The sequence below is a fragment of the Pogoniulus pusillus genome, chromosome 6 (assembly GCF_015220805.1).
Source record: "Pogoniulus pusillus isolate bPogPus1 chromosome 6, bPogPus1.pri, whole genome shotgun sequence".
Lineage (NCBI taxonomy): Eukaryota > Metazoa > Chordata > Aves > Piciformes > Lybiidae > Pogoniulus > Pogoniulus pusillus.
In genome coordinates, this window is record NC_087269.1 from 43,664,550 (window position 1) to 43,686,602 (window position 22,053).

The 22,053-nt window shown below is 41.7% G+C and overlaps 1 protein-coding gene across 4 annotated transcripts; it reads right to left on the reverse strand.

The window, feature by feature from the left end:
* Positions 1-1,078: 1,078 nt before the first annotated feature.
* Positions 1,079-15,615, reverse strand: LOC135176573 (pulmonary surfactant-associated protein A-like). Of its 4 annotated transcripts, none has more exons than XM_064145692.1 (9): positions 15,496-15,615; positions 14,889-15,006; positions 11,863-11,971; positions 9,995-10,098; positions 9,234-9,260; positions 5,375-5,543; positions 3,972-4,037; positions 2,599-2,676; positions 1,079-1,639 (listed from the first exon to the last, which is right to left on the reverse strand). In XM_064145692.1, exons 6-9 carry the CDS (start codon positions 5,526-5,528, stop codon positions 1,263-1,265), a joined length of 675 nt encoding a protein of 224 aa, XP_064001762.1. In that variant the 5' UTR covers positions 5,529-5,543; positions 9,234-9,260; positions 9,995-10,098; positions 11,863-11,971; positions 14,889-15,006; positions 15,496-15,615; the 3' UTR covers positions 1,079-1,262. The 4 variants fall into 4 exon arrangements, with proteins under 4 accessions (XP_064001762.1, XP_064001756.1, XP_064001761.1 ...); XM_064145686.1 differs by having other exon boundaries at positions 9,144-9,260; XM_064145691.1 differs by lacking the exon at positions 9,234-9,260.
* Positions 15,616-22,053: the final 6,438 nt, after the last annotated feature.

Below are 22,053 nucleotides of genomic sequence, written 5' to 3' on the forward strand. Positions count from 1 at the left end.
ACAAACAGAGAACAGTGCCCAGAGTCAAGGGCAGGTTCCCAGGGTTTCCCTGCACAGAGCTAAATGGAGGGAAGGGAAGCTAAAGGACAAGGCTTTGTGCACATATTTAAATTCCAGGGTTCCCTTTTCTTCCCCTTACCTTGATAGTGTGAAAATGATAATGGATGTGCCCAGAACTGTCTCACTGCGAGGTAAGTGTGTGAGAATTTGCTACTCGTGGCACTTTACTGAGCTCCAACTGCTCACCAGCTACCCAAACTGAATAAAGGTGAAAATACTTTGTGGAGAGATGCTTCTTAATCCTAGCAGATTTGAGCCATGGTGTGATTGTGTGGTTGTTTCTCATGGCATCACCAGAGAAACAGCTTGTGCTTGTTTGAACTGATGGCACCACCAATCCTGAGAACAGTACATGGGGTTCTTTGGTTTAGGAGAAGACAGGTGGCCTTCTACCACTGCAGCAACCATAGTTCTATGAGGCAATGTGAAGGCTTTGCAAACTAATTTCTATCTGTGGTATTTTATGTGTGTATTTTTCTGTCTGCATGGATGTACTGCAGTGTTTATGGTCATGTTTTACACAGAGCAGATTCTGAAACTAAGAAAATGATTGTAACTGATACTGTTAATAATTTTAAGGTTAAATATGGATGCATGATTCAATAGGACACAATACAAGCCCTAGAATTCTAAGAGATACACAAAACCTGAAGCTTTGCTTCAGTGAAGTCAACCTCTGTGCATCGTCCCTGGAGGTGTTCAAGCAAAGCCTGGCTGAGGCACTTAGTGCCATGGTCTAGTTGACTGGCTAGGGCTGGGTGCTAGGTTGGGCTGGATGATCTTGGAGGTCTCTTCCAACCTGGTTGAGTCTATGATTCTATGATCTCATGTAAGGCAGAAATGATTGAATACTTGGAAATGCTTCCACTATGAAGCCACAGCTAACTTTAACTTCAGACTTCTCCAATATCCTTGGAATCTTCCTCTAGTCTTCACAAAGACACAGTCCACAGAGACAGTCTGCCACGAAGAAAATTAATTCTGAGCTATTCCCAACCCTCCAAAAGAGATAAACACATCAGATTAGGCAAATTTTATTGAAGTTAATCACCTAACACATTTGATATCTTTATAAGGATAAAAAATCCCACAATATGATTACTTTTAGATTTTTCTGAGATAGGAGAATTACAGCAATTGCATAAAGCAGAGGCAGGATATTTCATTATCTCCACGCTCTGAGGTGGTTGAGAAGCCACTGTTTAAAATTCACAGACTGTGAGGCGATGCAGGTTGCATTTTTTGTCATTCCAGGTCCCATCAGTGTACATCTCCACACATTTTTCTGTGCCTTTGCCATTAGGCTCATATTTGTACCACTTGGTATAATTCAGAGGCATGCTATTTATGTACTTAAATTGCCCTGCAGTCTCACCCTCTGTAATGCCCAAGTAAGCATATTGGTTATACTCTTTCACAATGCTCAGAACAGCTTTGTTTTCCTCCTCTTTCATGGGAGTTGCAAGAGTTCCTCCAGCCTCTTCACAGGATGCTAGAGCAGAGGCAAAATCAACTTTCTTCCCATTGCTGGCAAATATTTTATCTCCCACTTCTCTTATTTTCCCATTTAAAACAAGCACTAAAACAAGAAAAGAGAAGGAAAAAAAATCCTTGTCAACTTAAAAATTCCCTATGGCACATTGACTGGAAAGCAAAGAAAGAAAAATCAGCAGGTGAAGAGAAAATTAGTAGCACAAGGGAGAGAGGAGGGAATAGAGGGCAAGAGTAAAGGATGAAAGGGGCTAATAACAGCCTTCAGAATGTTACCAGTTCACTAAGTATATTGTTAAGCTGCTTGTGACTATCTGCTATTGTGTTCTCCAGAGCGGGGTTGTGTCACTAATGGTTGCTATATATGTCATGGGCCTTACTGCAGCATGGATACTCTCTACAGAAGATAGAACAAGGGCACATAGCCTCAAGTTGTGCTGGGGGAGGTCTAGGCTGGATGTTAGGAGGAAGTTGTTGGCAGAGAGAGTGAATGGCATTGGAATGGGCTGCCCAGGGAGGTGGTGGAGTCACCATCCCTGGAGGTGTTCAGGCAAAGCCTGGATGAGGCACTTAGTGCCATGGTCTGGTTGACTAGCTAGGGCTGGGTGCTAGGCTGGACTGGATGATCTTGGAGGTCTCTTCCAACCTGGTTGATTCTATGATTCAAATGAAATAAGAACATTGTCATTGTGCTGAGCAGAAATTTGCAGGAATCTGGTTGCTGATAGACAAGAATGCTAGCAGCATGGTATGAGGTTTACAAGTGCCCATGAATCCATGCAGAAAGTGCAACATCAGCCAGGATACTTCTAAACAAATCAAACTTCAATCCATGCACATTAGTGTTCCTGAGAGAAACCTGGTTCCTTGGGGAAAATGAGCCCTGATCTCCTCTGCTTTTGATGAGAAAAGGAAGTTTTGAGATGCAGTTATCATTTTAAGTGTGATTTCTTGCCTGTAAAGTGTGCTTCTATCTATTAGCTTTGTCTATTGTGCTTTTAAAGCTAACTGTGAAACGAAAAATTAAGAGGGGGGGGATAAAATTACCTCCTTCAAGCCTGGCAAGTCGGTGTTTCAAATGCACTAAATCACTGTGGGGTTCAGGGTCCAGAGAGCCAGGCAGACCTGCACAGATGAAAACAGAAGTTATACACTCTAGCAAAACAAGGCTTTTCTGGTAGGAACAAGTCCCCAGATACAATTAATCCTTTCCCAAAACTAACTAGCACACAATATTTATTCTTCTTTTTAACAACATCTGACAGAAAGTATTTTCCCAGGACTTTTCAAACCAGTGTTGACCTCTGCTAAAGCAAACCCAAACCTTCAACCCTCTGAAATGCTGATAACTGCCCTCTGCACAGGAGAAACTTTTTTTTCCTAGTTTGAATCCTTGTCATGTCTGTGGAAGTGGCTTTGCCAAAGATCATTTGCGCCATGCTATGTGTTAGTGAGCAGGCACAGAAGAGATTCTGCAGAGGTAACAGGTCCTGTGGCACCATATCATGTTTGTTTTCAAGCTGCAAGGTGAATGCTTTGTGTTTTTACAGTGGAATCTCAGAGGCCAATGGGATGCGATTGAACAGGCCAAGTGCAGGGTTCTGCTCCTTGGCCACAACAACCCCAAGCAGCACTACAGGCTGGGGACTGAGTGGCTGGAGAGCAGCCAGGAGGAAAGGGACCTGGGGGTACTGGTGGATAGTAGCTGAAGATGAGGCAGCAGTGTGCCCAGGTGTCCAAGAGAGCCAATGGCATCCTGGCCTGCATCAGCAACAGTGTGGCCAGAAGGACAAGGGAGGTTATTCTGCCCCTGTACTCAGCACTGCTCAGGCCACACCTTGAGTGCTGTGTCCAGTTCTGGGCCCCTCAATTCAAGAGAGATGTTGAGGTGCTGGAAGGTGTCCAGAGAAGGGCAACAAAGCTGGTGAGGGGCCTGGAGCATAAACCCTGTGAGGAGAGGCTGAGGGAGCTGGGGGGGTGCAGCCTGGAGAAGAGGAGGCTCAGGGGGGACCTCGTTGCTGTCTACAACTACCTGAAGGGAGGTTGTAGCCAGGTGGGGGGTGGTCTCTTCTGCCAGGCAACCAGCACCAGAACAAGGGGACAGAGTCTCAAGTTGTGCTGGGGGAAGTCTAGGCTGGATGTTAGGAGGGAGTTGTTGGCAGAGAGAGTGATTGGCATTGGAATGGGCTGCCCAGGGAGGTGGTGGAGTCACTGTCCCTGGAGGTGTTCAAGAAAAGACTGGATGAGGCAAATCATTCTCTCTGTGAAGAACTTCCTCCTAAAATTGTGATGCTTCACTCTTGCTGTACTTCACAATCAGTAAAAAACAATGTAGTGGCCCAATAGAGTCCATTTGACTGACACACCATTGCACAGGCATCAGCCTTTTTCACATGGTGGTTCTCTTTCTCCTTTCTCACCTTGTTCCCAAGGAAGACTATTTCTTCTAGGAGGCCTCATTGGGCTTCCAAATTGTCCAGTGAAACCTGGAAAAGAGAAGCATACTTTTCTTTCCTATTGATGCATATTTTGGGAACTTTGGGGTGAAACAGAAGTAAACCGTATTACACCTATGGGTAATTTTGATGGTGCTTTAGTCTTGGCAATGAACCTTGAGAAAGCATTTCTATATAGAAAAAAAAAATACACAGTTCCAAGTGAGCCCCTTACCAGATTACATCTGGATGTACCATCTTTGAATACAAGAGAAACATGCTGGAGACATTTTAATTACACTTGTAAATATCCTGGAACAACATCTCTTTGTAATTGGAATCATAGAATCAACCAGGTTGGAAGAGACCTCCAAGATCATCCAGTCCAACCTAGCACCCAGCCCTAGCCAGTCAACCAGACCATGGCACTAAGTGCCTCATCCAGGCTTTAAAACTTAAAAACAGAAATCTTCTGCTGTGAAAAAAAAACCCCACAACAATTTTCTATGGAAAGTCTACAGGAAAACACTACAGATAAATATTTATAGGTTTAAATATTGATAACCTCTTAATTTCCTCTCCTTTGTCAGAAGAGAGAAAATGACTCTTTTCTAGGAGGAAATAAACCTTCATTCACTTCCCCTCCCTCTGCTTAATGCAGCAAATGAATTTCCTTCATTCACCTCCCTTCTGCTTAATACAGCAAATGAATTTCCTTCATTCACCTCCCCTCTGCTTAATGCAGCAAATGAATTTCCTTCATTCACCTCCCTTCTGCTTAATACAGCAAATGAATTTCCTTCATTCACCTCCCCTCTGCTTAATGCAGCAAATGAATTTCCTTCATTCACCTCCCTTCTGCTTAATACAGCAAATGAATTTCCTTAATTCACTTCACCTCCCTCTGCTTAATGCAGCAAATGAATTTCCTTCATTCACCTCCCCTCTGCTTAATGCAGCAAATGAATTTCCTTCATTCACCTCCCCTCTGCTTAATGCAGCAAATGCATTTCCTTCGTTCACTTCCCCTCTGCTTAATGCAGCAAATGCATTTCCTTCATTCACCTCCCCTCTGCTAAGTGCAGTAAATGCATTTCCTTCATTCACTTCCCCTCTGCTTAATGCAGTAAATGCATTTCCTTCATTCACCTCCCCTCTGCTAAATGCAGCAAATGCATTTCCTTCATTCACTTCCCCTCTGCTTAATGCAGCAAATGAATTTCCTTCATTCACTTCCCCTCTGCTTAATTCAGCAAATGAATTTCCTTCATTCACCTCCCCTCTGCTTAATGCAGCAAATTCCTCAAGGGTACAGGCTGTTCTGCATGGTTTTGGTTAATGCAGCCTTCATGCCAAGGATTTGTTGCCCGACAGGGAAGTTTCCTCACCTTGACTTAGATGTGACTGTCCTTTCAGGCCATCTCTTTCAGGCAGCCCAGGGGTTTCAGGTCGACCAGTATTTCCTGGACATTGACGCCGTGCGTGGCAAGTCAGTAGCAAAGCAGCTACTGCTGTGAGGGTGTAGAATGAGTGAGACAACATGATTGCCCAGGCCAGCTGGAAGAAAACCCAAATATTTCTCAGTTAATTATTCTGTAAGAGATTTTAGACATTGGCTTATGTCAGTGAACTTTTTTCCCTCCTTTACTCCCCTCTCCCTCTCTTTTGTCCATTGAAATTTACATTCTTTCCTTGTTTAAAGAAAGTCTATAGTTCAGGTATAAGAGACTTCCCAGATTTATTTGGCTCCTATTACATAACTCATACACAAAACTGTTTCTAAACTGATTTGCACATGACAGAATGACAGCTACACATCTGGGAGCGGTGAAGCCAATCCATCCTTTGTGCTATCAACTTGTTGGATTGCCAGCGCCAGAATGAAAGGACACAGCCTCAGGCTGTGCTAGGGGAGATTTAGGCTGGAGGTGAGGAGAAAGTTCTTCACTGAGAGAGTCATTGGACACTGGAATGGGCTGCCCGGGGAGGTGGTGGAGTCACTGTCCCTGGAGCTGTTCAAGGCAGGACTGGACGTGGCACTTGGTGCCATGGTCTGGCCTTGAGCTCTGTGTTAAAGGGTTGGACTTGATGATCTGTGAGGTCTCTTCCAACCCTGGTGATACTGTGATAACCCTTAAGACACGATGGGCTCAGGTGTAGCTTGCACAAGACTTTTGCCATTAGCTGTCTGTGAGGGTTGTAAGTCCATGAAACATGGATGAATAAGCTACCAACCTGAAAGGCACAATCAGAGGTTGTTGTGACAGTCTGGAGCTAGACAGCAGCCCCTTAAAGCACAGCACTATTTAAGCACATTTCTTTGTAATAAGCAGACTGATAATGGTTTACACATGGGGAAAAAACTTATAGCTTGGTTGACATTCCTATCTTGTTTTGAACAAAAACTGCACAAGCCTGAAATGTCAGAGGTGGTCTTGTAGAAAATGCCTTTTTGTGGGTTGGTAATAGGCCTATTCATCTCATTTTATTCTTTCAGATCCAATATTAAGAAATGCTGCTATGGCAGTGATGCAGTATTGTGACTGAAAAGCAAGCAAACTATAGATCAGGGGCCTGCAATGCTGCTAGTGGGCATACAGCATATGCCCACTATAGTGTTGTGTGCTTATAAAACCTGAACTGATAGGCTGTAAAGCACTGTGGCATGGAGACAGACAATTTTTAGCATGACTCAGTTAAAAAAAGAGTGATAAAGAAAGGTTAAAGATGCCAGAATGGTTATCCCTTCCCTAGTGAGATGATGCTGGTGAGCTGTCTTTCATGTGAAACATAACTTGCTACACCTTCTCTTTGCTTTTGGCATGAACTAGAGAGAAGCCCATACTGCATTCTCTTTAAAATGTACATCCTTAAAGAAATTTCTGAATTGAGAAGATAACTTTAATTGACACATAATATGTTATGTGTCAATTAAATAATATGTTACAGATTTTAATGGACACATAATATGTTGTGTCAATTAAATAACATATGATGTGTCCATTAAAATCTGTAACATATTATTTGACACATAATATGTTATAGATTTTAATGGACACATAATATGTTATGTGTCAATTAAATAATATAGATTTTAATGGATACATAATATGTTATGTGTCAATTAAATAATATGCTATAGATTTTAATGGACACATAATATGTTATGTGTCAATTAAATAATATGTTATAGATTTTAATGGACACATAATATGTTATGTGTCAATTAAATAATATGTTATAGATTTTAATGGACACATAATATGTTATGTGTCAATTAAATAATATGTTATAGATTTTAATGGACACATAATATGTGTCAATTAAATAATATGTTATAGATTTTAATGGACACATAATATGTGTCAATTAAATAATATGTTATAGATTTTAATGGACACATAATGTGTTATGTGTCAATTAATATAGATTTTAATGGATACATAATATGTTATGTGTCAATTAAATAATATGTTATAGATTTTAATGGACACATAATATGTTATGTGTCAATTAAATAATATGTTATATATATTAATGGACACATAATATGTGTCAATTAAATAATATGTTATAGATTTTAATGGACACATAATATGTGTCAATTAAATAATATGTTATAGATTTTAATGGACACATAATATGTGTCAATTAAATAATATGCTATAGATTTTAATGGACACATAATATGTTATGTGTCAATTAAATAATATGTTGTAGATATTAATGGACACATAATATGTTATGTGTCAAATAATATGTTGTAGATTTTAATGGACACATAATATGTGTCAATTAAATAATATGCTATAGATTTTAATGGACACATAATATGTTATGTGTCAATTAAATAATATGTTATAGATTTTAATGGACACAATATGTTATGTGTCAATTAAATAATATGTTATAGATTTTAATGGACACATAATATGTGTCAATTAAATAATATGTTGTAGATTTTAATGGACACATAATATGTTATGTGTCACTTAATATGCTATAGATTTTAATGGACACATAATATGTTATGTGTCAATTAAATAATATGTTATATATATTAATGGACACATAATATGTGTCAATTAAATAATATGTTATAGATTTTAATGGACACATAATATGTTATGTGTCAATTAAATAATATGTTGTAGATATTAATGGACACATAATATGTTGTGTGTCAATTAAATAATATGCTATAGATTTTAATGGACACATAATATGTGTCAATTAAATAATATGTTGTAGATTTTAATGGACACATAATATGTTATGTGTCACTTAATATGCTATAGATTTTAATGGACACATAATATGTTATGTGTCAATTAAATAATATGTTATAGATATTAATGGACACATAATATGTGTCAATTAAATAATATGCTACAGATTTTAATGGACACATAATATGTTATGTGTCAATTAAATAATATGTTATAGATTTTAATTGACACATAATATGTTATAAATCCAGCTCCATCTAAAGCTGAGAGTAGAATCCTGGCTGGCTTGAATGCTGCAAGACTATTAACACCTGAGTTCACCACCTCAACCAAGGTGCTTCTTTTGCAGCACATACTAAGTGGAATCAAAATATCAATGTATTGCTATGACTGTTTATCAAATGAATATAGTAAAACAGAGCTGCCCTTTAAAAAAAAAGTCATTTAATCTCTTCCAGACTACCCCAGAAGGCTTTTGACATTTTTTTCTATATCTATTTAAATCTCAATTATCTTTTAAAGACAGAGTTCACTTGTTTTTCTAGAGGAATGTTTCATCCAAATCAGTTCAGCAGAACACACCCTTGAACATAATGCATTCGATAACATCAGAAATCTCAGCACTAGCTGCATATAGAATCTTTCTCAGTCATAGCAGCATCTATTACTCATGGTCAAGAATCTCCACTTTAGCATGAGAACATACATGCTGCATCAAAACACTTTTGGATTTTGTGTGTTAAATCTGTGTCTCCACCACCTCCTTCCCTAGGATAGCAGAGTCACTCCCCCTGGAGATGCTCAAGGACATGCAGACATCATATTCTGGGACACAGTTTACCAGCCATGGTGGCGGTAGGGTGATGGTTAGACTCAATGGTTATGTTAGAGGGGTTTTTCTGACCAAAATCATTCTATGATTGCTTACCCTTTGCTATATTGAAGGCCAGTAGACACCTCTGACAACAGTGGCCAACAGCCTGAAGAGCAGATTGTTCAAGTCCCAGCAGAAACCTACCTTAGTGGGTTAGAAGTACTTCTGTCCCTGAGATAAGAAAATGCAGTTACAACAGGTATGGTTCATCTGGAGCTGATCAATCAGTGAATTACACTGGAGTGGGCTATGGCACCCAGCTCATGATTGGATTATGATGCAGAATCAGAGCCCAAATCTTTTATGTCACAACATGGAAAAAACACAGCTCTTCAGTTTTAATGACCATCATTATCACCTGATAACCTTGAGGCATTCCTCATCTACTAAAATTGCTAATATAAGCACAGCAAAAAAATACTAACAAAGGAAAATTTAATTGTGAAATGTAACTATGGCCATGCAAATAAAAAGGAGCAGGTTTGCCTTCTAGCTGATGTTCTATGAAAAGGAAATTCAACTTACCCTTCTGCTTCAAAGTGAAATGAAAGCAGTTCACCCAAGTCCCCTTTATATAGTGCTGTGTTTGTTAAATGACACAGCTAAAGTGGAGACTGGATAATGAGGGCATGAATGAGCCTTTTTAGTTTGTATACACTTCTTATGTCAATACTAAGAACAATTTTGAGTATTGAGAATAAGAACAGAAAGCTGAAGCTGCAGAGAAGTCAATTTGCAAAGAGAAGAAAGCTCCAGATTTATAAATACACATAAAAATGGAAAGGAATTTACAGTGATTCTAACTGACACTGTAACAATTCCTTCTTGTCACCTTCCATGTAGAGTCTAAGATGGTAATCAGAGTTCTAGACTTCAGTTCCCAGCTCTGTATCTGATATACTCACCTAAATATAACTTTCCAGCTATGTGTAGGGTCGGTGTTTCTGTAAGCATCTGGTATCTTTTGTATCCTGATCCTCTATGGGTCAGAGGCTGATTCTGGAAAACTCTGCATGTGTGCACAAAATCCTCAAATGAACAACATATTCACATAAAGAAACTGGAGGTTTTGCTCCTCTGGCTTCCCAACAATAAAGACTCTGGCATCTTGTGGGTAATTTCTGTTTCTGATACTTTCTACTGTTTGGCTCTAGGTTTTGGTTCATATACCTAAGTTGGTCTAGTTCATTGGTTAGGGCTGGGTGATAGGTTGGACTAGATGATCTTGGAGGTCTCTTCCAACCTGGTTGATTCTATGTGGAAAGCCAAAGTATCAGTTATTCACCTGTAAGCTCAACATACCTTTGCTTCACAGCTTTTCTGTTTTGCCAGTTTATGCTCTGGACTATTTAAGAAGGAATGGTTTCTGCTTTTAATGTGCATTTCACTAAAACTACTCAAGTTTTGTCATGACCCCTAGCTTTCTATCCAGCATCATCAGGGTTCAGCACTTTGGCCACAACAACCCCAAGCAGTGCCACAGGCTGGGGACAGAGTGGCTGGAAAGCAGCAAGGAAGAAAGGGACCTGGGGGTACTGATAGATAGTAGGCTGAAGATTAGGCAGCAGTGTGCCCAGGTGGCCAAGAGAGCCAATGGCATCCTGGCCTGCATCAGGAACAGTGTGGCCAGTAGGACAAGGGAGGTTATTCTGCCCCTGTACTCAGCACTGGTCAGGCCACACCTTGAGTGCTGTGTCCAGTTCTGGGCCCCTCAATTCAAGAGAGATGTTGAGGTGCTGGAAGGTGTCCAGAGAAGGGCAACGAAGCTGGTGAGGGGCCTGGAGCACAAACCAGTACTTAATAAGGAAAATGCCTCATTTCTGAATCCTGCTGCAATCTGGGAATAGGACAGATACCAATTTGGCACAATCAAGCCATGGGTAATTCTGCTTCTGAATGGCAACAGGCTTCTAAGGTACCTACAGCTCCAAAATATTTCTGCAGTGAAAAGATAAGATGGAACTTAACAGATCCATATTTTGAGAAGTAATAGTTTAAACTGTTATGTGACCAAGTTCTTGGGAATCTGATTTACCAGAACAGATGCAGTTTCTAGCTCACTCTGCAAGAGCTGTGATGGAGAACATTGTTCTGTGGTGTCCTTGCTTATATATATATGTGTCCCTACAGACACAACCTCAGAGTTGGTCTCTTCTCCCAGACATCCAGCAACAGAACAAGGGGACACAGTCTCAAGTTGTGCCAGGGGAAGTCTAGGCTGGATGTTAGGAGGAAGTTGTTGGCAGAGAGAGTGATTGGCATTGGAATGGGCTGCCCAGGGAGGTGGTGGAGTCACCATCCCTGGAGGTGTTCAAGAAAAGCCTGGATGAGGCACTTAGTGCCATGGTGTAGTTGACTGGCTAGGGCTGGGTGCTAGGTTGGACTGGATGATCTTGGAGGTCTCTTCCAACCTGGTTGATTCTATGATTCTGTGTGCCTTTAATAAATGAATAGCACCTTTAGTACATGCACTAACACTAATACATGAACTAGTACATCGTAGATCTTTGCAGACGTACTATTTCTTCCACATGGCACATTTTATACTTTAAAAACAAAAGAGGGAGAGAACTAAAAATATTCATCAGGGAAATCAATGCAATCCCACCAGCTGCACACTACCACTGTTCAGAGAAGGGTGGCAAGAGCAAAGTAGGGTTTATAATGGCTTAAGATACAAAAAAAAAAGCATAAATTATTATCTTTTACCAAAACTTTCAAAGAAATGTACATTTGATAACAGTTCTTTTTCCATGGGTCAAATCATACTTACATAATAGATGCTGACAAGAAATCTAAATCATAATGCAACATCAGAAATGCTTAGTCCTTAGATTCACTTTCCTTAGCTATGCAGCAGAGAATAAGATGAAACACATACACTAGAATAAGATGAAACACATACACTAGAATAAGATGAAACACATACACTAGAATAAGATGAAACACATACACTAGAATAAGAAAGAAAGAAAAGAAATGTTGTTTTCCCACAGCCTGGCACCCTTGTAGAGTAGGTATGAGGCTCAGCCTTCTGAAATTTACAGGTAAAGCTATGTGCTAATCACTGAGCTTTAGCTGGGTAACACCCAGAAAAGCAAACCAGGGAACTCTAATGGTTTCAGTGGGCCCCAGATCCTGCATTCTTCTTTCTGTCATTAAATAGAAAACCAAGATTTCTTCCAGTGTCCCCTAATGCATTGAATAAGCTGCAGGGAATTAAACCCAAGCAGTCTCCTCAACTATTAGCAAAGGAGGACTTAGATAATAAAGGAATCTGATTTTTGAGGAGGCTGTGTACCCAGAAAGACTGTGCAGCTGTGCACACTACTAGCAGAAAAGTACTTGGAGAACTAACACATGCCAAGGTGCTTTCAAAATCATAACTAATTTTATCTAGCATTTAAACCTCTGATTTTCAGCAAACAAGGTGAACTCTCCATTTTGCTCAGCACACTGCTTTGAAACGAGCTGATCAGTAACAGCCTTATCCTAGCTCAATATGCATAAAGCTATGGCACACTTGTCCCCATAAAATGCAGTGCTGTGTTGCCATGCTACTTTATTTTAGCAGTCCAATATTAATCTTCAGTGTGCCACTGTGCTGCAAGTTCCCAATATCAGCTCTCTGAGCTTGTCCTTGGCACAGCATCTGTATGGTAAGCAGGTGTGGTCAATTCTCCATCATTACCTTGCTCAAAGCAATATTTGTTTTTCATATTTGTCTGGCATTTTCACTGTGATCTATTTGCTTTGTTGCTACAGACTTTAAAATCATCCAGATTTAAGTGCCCTGCAGTCAGTATTAAGAGGACTAATCAGCATCAGCCCTCATCAGTAATACAGGGAACTAAACATATAACACCTGTTAAATAACAAAGCAATGTATAAGGTGCAGCCTCTTGGCCATCTCAGTTTAATTCTAGTGAGACAAATCTAAAGAATAAACATGGGGAAGTCAACATGTATGGTACCTTACTGCAATGCTAATCCTGTTTACACTTAAATCTAGCAACCTCTGCTCTGGCATCCATTCCCCAAAACAACAACTGACAGCAAAAGCTTATAACCTTAAGAGCTACACCTGCCTTTGTTTTCAGCTTCTATCAGATTCTTCCTTTCTCATATACTTGAAACTACAGATTTGTGGTCAGCATACTACAGGCCAGCAGTGAAGTGGCCTCTGGGATGACATGAAAATGGTAGACAAGTTTCTAGACAAGTCATTTTGACCAAAATGTTACTTGTATGCCTCAGAAAGAAAAAGGGGGGGAGGGAGAGAGAAAATTGCCTAAGTACATTAAAACAAAGGCAGCAAGCAGCTCCTACATGGCATGTTTTTAGACACAGCTTTCTTGCTTTCTTCAAGCAGGGCAAATAATCTCCCCTTCTCCTTCCCCTACTCTCTCCAGGCTTAGTGAAAAATTAACCATGCTGTAATCAGCTTCTATCTCATCCCTTTAGAAACAAACAGGAACCCAGAAATAATCTCATTCTACCTTCACAACCTAATCATGATTTCCAGAAAGTCTTTATCTCCTGTGTTTCACAGCCAGAGAAGCTGCAATTCAGAGAGAGGCTATCCCTAGGATCACTGAGGAGGCTTGTTTCTTTTCCCAAAGCATCAATTCCTTTTTCCATCCTATAGGCCATATTAGTGACTTTACAATTCCTCCTTGCATAATTTATGCTAAGCACATAGCCCTCAGTGGGAATACTACACAACAGTATGGGAGAGGATTCCTAACCTTTGCCCAAGGACACAACAAAACTACCCACTGCAGTATCAATTATTAGTGTCATTGTGGAGGAGGCTCAGGGGGGACCTCAGTGCTGTCTACAACAGAAGGGAGGTTGTAGGCAGCTGGGGGTTGGTCTCTGTGGTGTCCTTGCTTATATATATATGTCCCCCTACAGACACAACCTCAGAGTTGGTCTCTTCTCCCAGACAACCAGCAACAGAACAAGGGGACACAGTCTCAAGTTGTGCCAGGGGAGGTCTAGGCTGGATGTTAGGAGGAAGTTGTTGGCAGAGAGAGTGATTGGCATTGGAATGGGCTGCCCAAGGAGGTGGTGGAGTCACCATCCCTGGAGGTGTTCAAGAAAAGCCTGGCTGAGGCACTTAGTGCCATGGTCTAGTTGACTGGCTAGGGCTGGGTGCTAGGTTGGAGTGGATGATCTTGGAGGTCTCTTCCAACCTGGTTGATTCTATGAAATATGGCACTTTTTAAAGCTGGAACCAGTACAAAGAGTAATCACAGAGGTGTCCTGCCATATTGTGTTCCCATGGAGATGTCCCTGGGACTGGGTGCTAGGTTGGAGTGGATGATCTTGGAGGTCTCTTCCAACCTGGTTGATTCTATGAAATATGGCAATTTTTAAAGCTGGAACCAGTACAAAGAGTAATCACAGAGGTGTCCTGCCATATTGTGTTCCCATGGAGATGTCCCTCCTGTCAAAAGTGGTAACAGGGAGCAATTTATGCTTGAACAGCCACTGGCCAGTATTGCCTTGGAAACATTTGCTTGTAATTCATATCTTGCCCTTATAAACAGCCACCTGGTCAATTTAAGATAAAGATAATCTAGCCTGTAGATAGCAACAAAATACTGCTAGCCTCTTATTATGTTGTTATTAGTGGGAAATGGCCCAGCTAATGTCTGACTGATAAGTCTTGCAACATATATCACAAAAAAGCATTGTCAGTGTGCTATTTGCAATTGAAATTCTTGGGAAAAGCTTGTTATTGAAAACACATGGCACAAAATACAGAGGTACAAGTGAAAATAATAAACTCACCAAGCTGCTGGTAAGGTCTGATGGTCACAGTAAAATGAAGCTGTTTTGCAACTTACTGAAGGGACCCCAAGTGGTAATGAATTCCCAGGGAGCCACATGTGGTTATTGCTGCTGTAAGCTGGAAATTAAGACAATAGGTATTAATGAATTTCATTTTGCAGAGAACTTTTTATGAAATCATAGAATGGTTTGGGCTGGAAGGGACCTCTAGAGGCCATCTAGTGCAGCCCCCCTGCAGTCACCAGGGACATCCCCACTGGACCAGGTCACCCAGGGCCCCGTTAAGCATGAAGGTCTCAACCACCTCCCTGAGCAACCTGTTCCATTGCTCCACCACCCTCATAGTAAAGAACTTGTTCCTAACATCCCAAGCTTGCTCTTCTCAAGCTTGAACCCATTGCTCCTCATCCTGCCACTGCAGGCCTTTGTAAACAGCTTCTCTCCATCCTTCCTGTAGCCCCCCTTCAGGTACTGGAAGGCTGCTGTTAGGTTCCCCCAGAGCCTCTTCCTCTCCAGACTGAACAACCCCAGCTTCCTCAGCCTATCTTCATCGCAGAGATGCTCCAACCCTCTGATCATTTTCATGGCCCTCCTCATGGGCACTTACTTCATTGTCCTTTGGAAGCTTCTGCAGGCAAGTGAAACGTTGAGAGATGAAACAGTCACGAATGTGAAAACTGAGAGAAGGAAGGTCTGAGAAGTCCAAATTCTCTGGGAGGAAATTCTTCTCTCTAGTCAAATATCAAAAAGGAAAAAGGTGGGATGTTCCATTTTTGGTTAGGATAACAGCCACTTAGTGTTCTCTAATTCTTCTCTCTAGTCAAATATCAAGAAGGAAAAAGTTGGGATGTTCCATTTTTGGTTAGGATAACAGCCACTTAGTGTTCTCTAATTCCTCTCTCTAGTCAAATATCAAGAAGGAAAAAGGAGGCATGTTCCATTTTTGGTTAGGATAACAGCCACTTAGTATTCTCTAATTCTTCCCTCTAGTCAAATATCAAGAAGGAAAAAGTTGGGATGTTCCATTTTTGGGTAGGATAACAGCCACTTAGTAGTCTCCTTAAGCTAAGGCACAAGCCACTGCAACCTGTAGTGTAAGTTACATGAAGAAATAACACTCCCCATCTGTTTTCATAGAATCAATCAGTCAGGGTTGGAAGGGACCACAGGATCATCCAGTTCCAACCCACCTGCCATGCCCAGGGACACCCTACCCTAGATCAGGCTGTCCAGAGCCTCATCCAGCCTGGCCTTAAACACCTCCAGGGATGGAGTCTCAACCACCTCCCTGGGCAACCCATTCCAGGCTCTCACCACTCTCATGCTCCACAACTTCCTCCTCACCTCCAGTCTCAATCTCCCCACCTCCAGCTTTGCTCCATTCCCCCAAGTCCTGTCACTACCTGAGACCCTAAAAAGTCCCCCCCCAGCTTTTTTGTAGGCCCCCTTCAGATATTGAAAGGCCACAAGAAGGTCACCTGGGAGCCTCCTCTTCTCCAGACTGAACAGCCCCAACTCTTTCAGTCTGTCCTCACAGCAGAGCTGCTGCAGCCTCTGAGCATACTCCTGGCCCTTCTCTGGACACGCTCCAGCATCTCCACATCCCACTTGTAATGGAGGGTCCAGAACTGGATGCAATACTCCAGGTGGGGTCTCACCAGAGCGGAGTAGAGGGGGAGAATCACCTCCCTGGCCCTGCTGGCCACACTTCTCCTGATGCAGCCCAGGCTCTGCTTGGCTTTCTGGGTTTTCTTCCAGCTCTACAGTGTGTTTTCTTTTTCAGTTAGTTAATTAAAGCTCCTTGGGGTTCATCTAGTAGATAAAAACAAGGAACAGATGAAGACCCAGAGAACTAGAAAGAAAACAAAAGGGAATCAACAGAGCTTTACAACCTCAGATTGCCTCTGGAGAAACTGAGAGATCTTTAATATTGCTTGAGGCCAGACTGCTTCAAACTAAAACTGTTTAGTAGGTTATTAAAACACAGCAGCCTTAGTTTGTATGACAAATCAAAGAGAATGTTTAATAACTCTGTGAAATGCAATAATCATGAATGTCAATTACTAACTTAAGAAAAAATATCCCTTTGTTATTCCATGGGGGTCACCCCTTAAAGCCTATATAGCAGCTTTATATGCACTTTTGAAGCTTAAATGTCCTCCTTTTCTTAGTAAGACAAGAGAAACTCTACAAAATTATTAATAACTATTTCAGCTACCTGCTGGTTTTTATTTATTTATGTTTAAATTTGCTTTGACATTCATTGTTTTGATTTGAGGGAGTATTCTAAGAGGCTGGCATGCAGAAATCTAGCCCCCTGTATGCCTGAGCAACTCATTACCTGGTTAAAGAGTAGTTATCCTAATCTTAGTGAGGAAATAAGAGCTACAGCCTGTCTAGAGCCCACACATCCAATGTGCTAAGCATGACAAAGATATGCATAGCTGGACAATGGACTATGTGTATCTCCATACTTGTTCCACCTCAAACTCAACAGCACAAACAGCAACTTCTGTCCATTTTGTCTCAGATTCCAGTGTATGTACATACCATGAAACTCCATAGCTGTCATCTCATTCAAACATTCCCACAGCAGGACTGTGAAAGATGTTACAGTTTCCTGCTCTATCTGTACTGCTCTGAAAACACAAACAGCAGCACAACAATGAGCACCCTTTTTGTTGACTGCTTTTCCCTCAATCATTTTAGTAGAGACATCAGCTTCTAAAGAATTAATGAACCAACTCAAGCTTTTTCACATCAGTGTAGCTCCACACCACAAGTCCAGTGACATTATCTAAACATCTAGACCAATAGTCTCAAATAAGTGTGCTAAATCAGTGGAGCAGCTGCTGTCCTGCTAATAATATTGTCTGTTTCCTGCCCACCTCCTGAAAGCCTTGGTGGTTTCTCATGGCTCTTACCAGATAGGCACATCATAGAATCAACCAGGTTGGAAGAGACCTCCAACATCATCCAGTCCAACCTAGCACCCAGCCCTAGCCAGTCAACTAGACCATTGCACTAAGTGCCTCAGCCAGGCTTTTCTTGAGTACCTCCAGGGATGGTGACTCCACCACCTCCCTGGGCAGCCCATTCCAATGCCAGTCACTCTCTCTGCCAACAACTTCCTCCTAACATCCAGCCTAGACTTCCCCCAGCACAACTTGAGACTGTGTCCCCTTGTTCTGGTGCTGCTTGCATGGCAGAAGAGACCAACCCCCACCTGGCTACAGCCTCCCTTCAGGTAGTTTTAGACAGCACTGAGGTCCCCCCTGAGCCTCCTCTTCTCCAGGCTAAACACCCCCAGCTCCCTCAGCCTCTCCTCATAGGGTTTGTGTTCCAGGCCCCTCACCAGCTTTGTTGCCCTTCTCCGGACACCTTCCAGCACCTCAACATCTCTCTTGAATTGAGGGGCCCAGAACTGGACACATCACTCAAGGTGTGGCCTGACCAGTAACCTATTGTGCTCCTGTAATGGAGGCAAATGATGTAAACTCTGATATTTTCCAAAACCTCACACAGGGAGCATATGCCAAAGACAAACTTCAGGGCTGCAGCATTCCAAACCACGGGGAGTAACTCTACACAGCATGTAGTACACCATTTTCAGTGAAGTGAGCTATAATGCTCTTAAGCATTGTAGTGGAGGAGGTAACAGTTGAAACCTTTCTTAACCAGCTTTTACAATGGCTATTGTGCAATGAGCTGGCAGCTTTTCTTGCTAGGCAGAGTCCTGTCATACAGCTCCCAAGCCCCTTTGTTGAAAATACAGGTTCTGCTTTAACAGAGACTTTAAAACATGGGATTAAAAGGAGATAAACATTTTTGCTTTGTAGAACTCCTCAACTGAATGGCTTTTAACCTTTTTTCCCCTCCACCATTAGTTATGAAAGCTAGGAATGCACTTTAGCCTTGAAAATGGGAGCTAAGATTGTTCAGATATTGGCAACTGCAGCTTGACACAAAACACCAGGTACTAGAAAAGAGCAGTGCATAAAGGGCAATATGAGGCTTCAAATTAATATTTGCTCCACTAGGTTTTGATATACAAATCAAAGATACACTTCACAGAATTAGGAGGTACCATTAATAACACCCCTCCCCCCTTTTTTTCTCACATTTTGATTAGCTGTAGCTCTCTATAGTAAAAGATAAAGAGGTTAACAGGTTAAAATAATGCATCACTGTGTCCTCTTTCTCTCTTTCTGTCTCTCCTGTTCTTACTGTGCTTCTGGGAATCCATATAGCTGCCTAAGCAGGGTGGAGAGAGCATAAGAGGATAGAGGGGTTACAAGTTTGTGACCTGTAAGCAAAACTGCACTGATCAAATAGCTTCTGAGACACCCTTACACAGATGTCATTGGATCCATAAAGTGCAAGGTAGGAGCTAAGCAAGAGAGTAAACCATGCACTCATTATGATGCTGCTGAAGGGATTTCAGGGTTTTCAGCTAGATTTGAAGTGCTGAGCTCATCTCAGCTAAAGCAGCTTGGTGTAGGTTAGGTACAAAAGTCTGAATAAAAAATATGCTTGAGAATAATTCTTGGGGCCAGAGGGAAGATTGCAGAGAGCTTTATCTTGTACGTACCTCAAACACAGGGCAAAAGTGGCAAAGGCTCTCAAGATGAGCTCTACAGATTGATGGGGCAGCAGCATCACAGGGTTTAACCTCTCCTTCCCCTTCTCACTGTCCTCAAGTACAAGCTGCCAGATGGAGTAGAACAGTTAGGGATGTAAAAAACTGGGATTATCATGCTACATGTGCCACATGTATCCAAACACCAGGGTAAATAAGAGGCTGAACTAAAGTAAAGCAACACAGGATGGGAGAGCAGATTTGGGGGGTTGAATATTGTCAGACACTGTGTGTGTGGTGGTTTTTTGCAGCTCTGTAGAGGTATTTTGTTTTCAGGCTGCCATGAAAACACTAAGTCTGCTGCACTGCTGTGCTGATACATGCCCACGTCCATGAAGCACCCTCAGCTTCTCTGGAACCAGATAGTTTCATGTGGGTTGACTACTGCTGTCACATTCTGTGTGCTTAGGGCAGCTTCCTGAACTTTTATCTGTATTTAAACACCCTGGAAGAGAATGCCAACCAGTAAGATGCTGTAGAGTCCTTCCCCTGCAAAGCTTCCAGAAGCTTCTTTCAGGATTAAAGCACAAGCTCAGCTCCATGGGACAAAAAACCCCAAACATAACAAACTAAACACCACCACCTCCCTCCAAACCAACCAAGCAGACAAAAAAAGAAAACAAAACCAACCAACCAGAACCCCACAACAAAAGCAAAGAAAGAAACAAACAAAAAAACCCAACCACACCAAAATCCAACCAACAGAAAAACCCCAAACAAATAAAACAGTACACAAGGCAGCCAGGAAAGAGCTCTCACAACTCTCTACCCTGAAGCACTGATCTAAACAGCTCAAGCTGAAGCCTCAATAGGGTCCCAGAGCATAAAAAGAGATGTTAAGTGTAGGTGCCTCAGGATAAATTCCCTAGAGATAACACCAAGGATCCAGTCATGCTGCTGGTTTGAGAGGTTTGCAGACATCTTACAAGAGATAGGCACACCTTGGTTTCCAACTCTCCTCTATTTCTTTTAGAATCAGAGAATCAACCAGGTTGGAAGAGACCTCCAAGATCATCCAGTCCAACCTAGCACCCAGCCCTAGCCACTCAACCAGACCATGGCACTAAGTGCCTCAGCCAGGCTTTGCTTGAACACCTCCAGGGATGGTGACTCCACCACCTCCCTGGGCAGTCCATTCCAATGCCAATCACTCTCTATGTGAAGAACTTCCTCCTAACATCCTATACTTTCCCAGGCACAACTTGAGTCTAGTCTGGGTGATTTCCAAAGTGTGTGTGGCGGACAGGGAACACCCAAACCATCACAAAGTGCAAGAAGCATTCAAAAATCTACTCTTCTATGGTTGAAAATGCAAAGCCTGTGTGCAAACTTTTTTCTTAAAGTCAAACTTCCAGTATCAGTCTTTGCTGCCATGGTATTCACTTGGTCCTAGTCTGTAGTGTTTTGTAGTTCACTTGAGGTGAAATCAGCCCCCATCAGGAAAAGGACCTAATCATGTAAATAAGGCCTTCTACCTGAAGGGAGGCTGTAGCCAGGTGGGGGTTGGTCTCTTCTGCCAGGCAATCAGCAAAAGAACAAGGGGACACAGTCTCAAGTTGTGCTGGGGGAGGTCTAGGCTGGATGTTAGGAGGAAGTTGTTGGCAGAGAGAGTGGTTGGCATTGGAATGGGCTGCCCAGGGAGGTGGTGGAGTCACCATCCCTGGAGGTGTTCAAGCAAAGCCTGGCTGAGGCACTTAGTGCCATGGTCTAGATGACTGGCTAGGGCTGGGTGCTAGGTTGGCCTGGATGATCTTGGAGGTCTCTTCCAACCTGGTTGATTCTGTGATTTTCTCTGCATGAGATGAATTCCACTTGGAGTACATTTCACCAGTAGGCTCTTGTATTTAAGACAAAAACATCTGCTTACAACATTTAAATTTTCATCTATACCTCTTGCATTTCAAATGATGCCTGCAGATGGGCAAAAAACCATCTTGCTCTCTTGTGGTTCTACCACACACAAAGCAACCTGTTTGGGCATTTCATTCCTCCTTGTAGTTACAGCATAGTTCTTACCACAGGAAGCACCAGAGCAGCTGAAACCTTAAGAAAGAAATTGTTTATATGTCAGTAATAATTTGTGTGCAACAGACCCCTGCACACAAACCATAAATAACAATCTAAGCTTTCACACAGTATCACAGTATCATCAGGGTTGGAAGAGACCTCACAGATCATCAAGTCCAACCCTTTACCACAGAGCTCAAGGCCAATTTTAGAACTAAGGTAAAAGCACACTGGGAGCAAAGCCATCACTAAATACTGAAATTAACAAGTACTGTATGCACTGTTCATTAACTACATGATAAAAGAACAAAACAAAAGCAACATGTGGACAGCAATAGAATTATTTTAGTTCTGCATTAAGAAGAAACCCATAGGAAGGTATAAAAAGCAGCCTGCTAAATATGCCAAATTAGCTATTCTATCACTGTGATAGACACAATTTAAATCATAATGATTGTAGAAAAAAAATGAATCTGGATTTTATTAGGAGATTCAAAACCCAGAGATATAGGAAAAAAC

Bases quoted from the DNA above. Each gene is read 5' to 3' on its own strand.
- LOC135176573 (XM_064145691.1), bottom strand. From the start codon at position 5,528: ATGTTGTCTCACTCATTCTACACCCTCACAGCAGTAGCTGCTTTGCTA. The intron at 4,038-5,374 runs GTGAGGAAACTT...TCTCTTTTCCAG, and splicing joins ACAGTCACATCTAAGTCAAG to GTTTCACTGGACAATTTGGA. The intron at 2,677-3,971 runs GTGAGAAAGGAG...TCATCTGTGCAG, and splicing joins TAGTCTTCCTTGGGAACAAG to GTCTGCCTGGCTCTCTGGAC.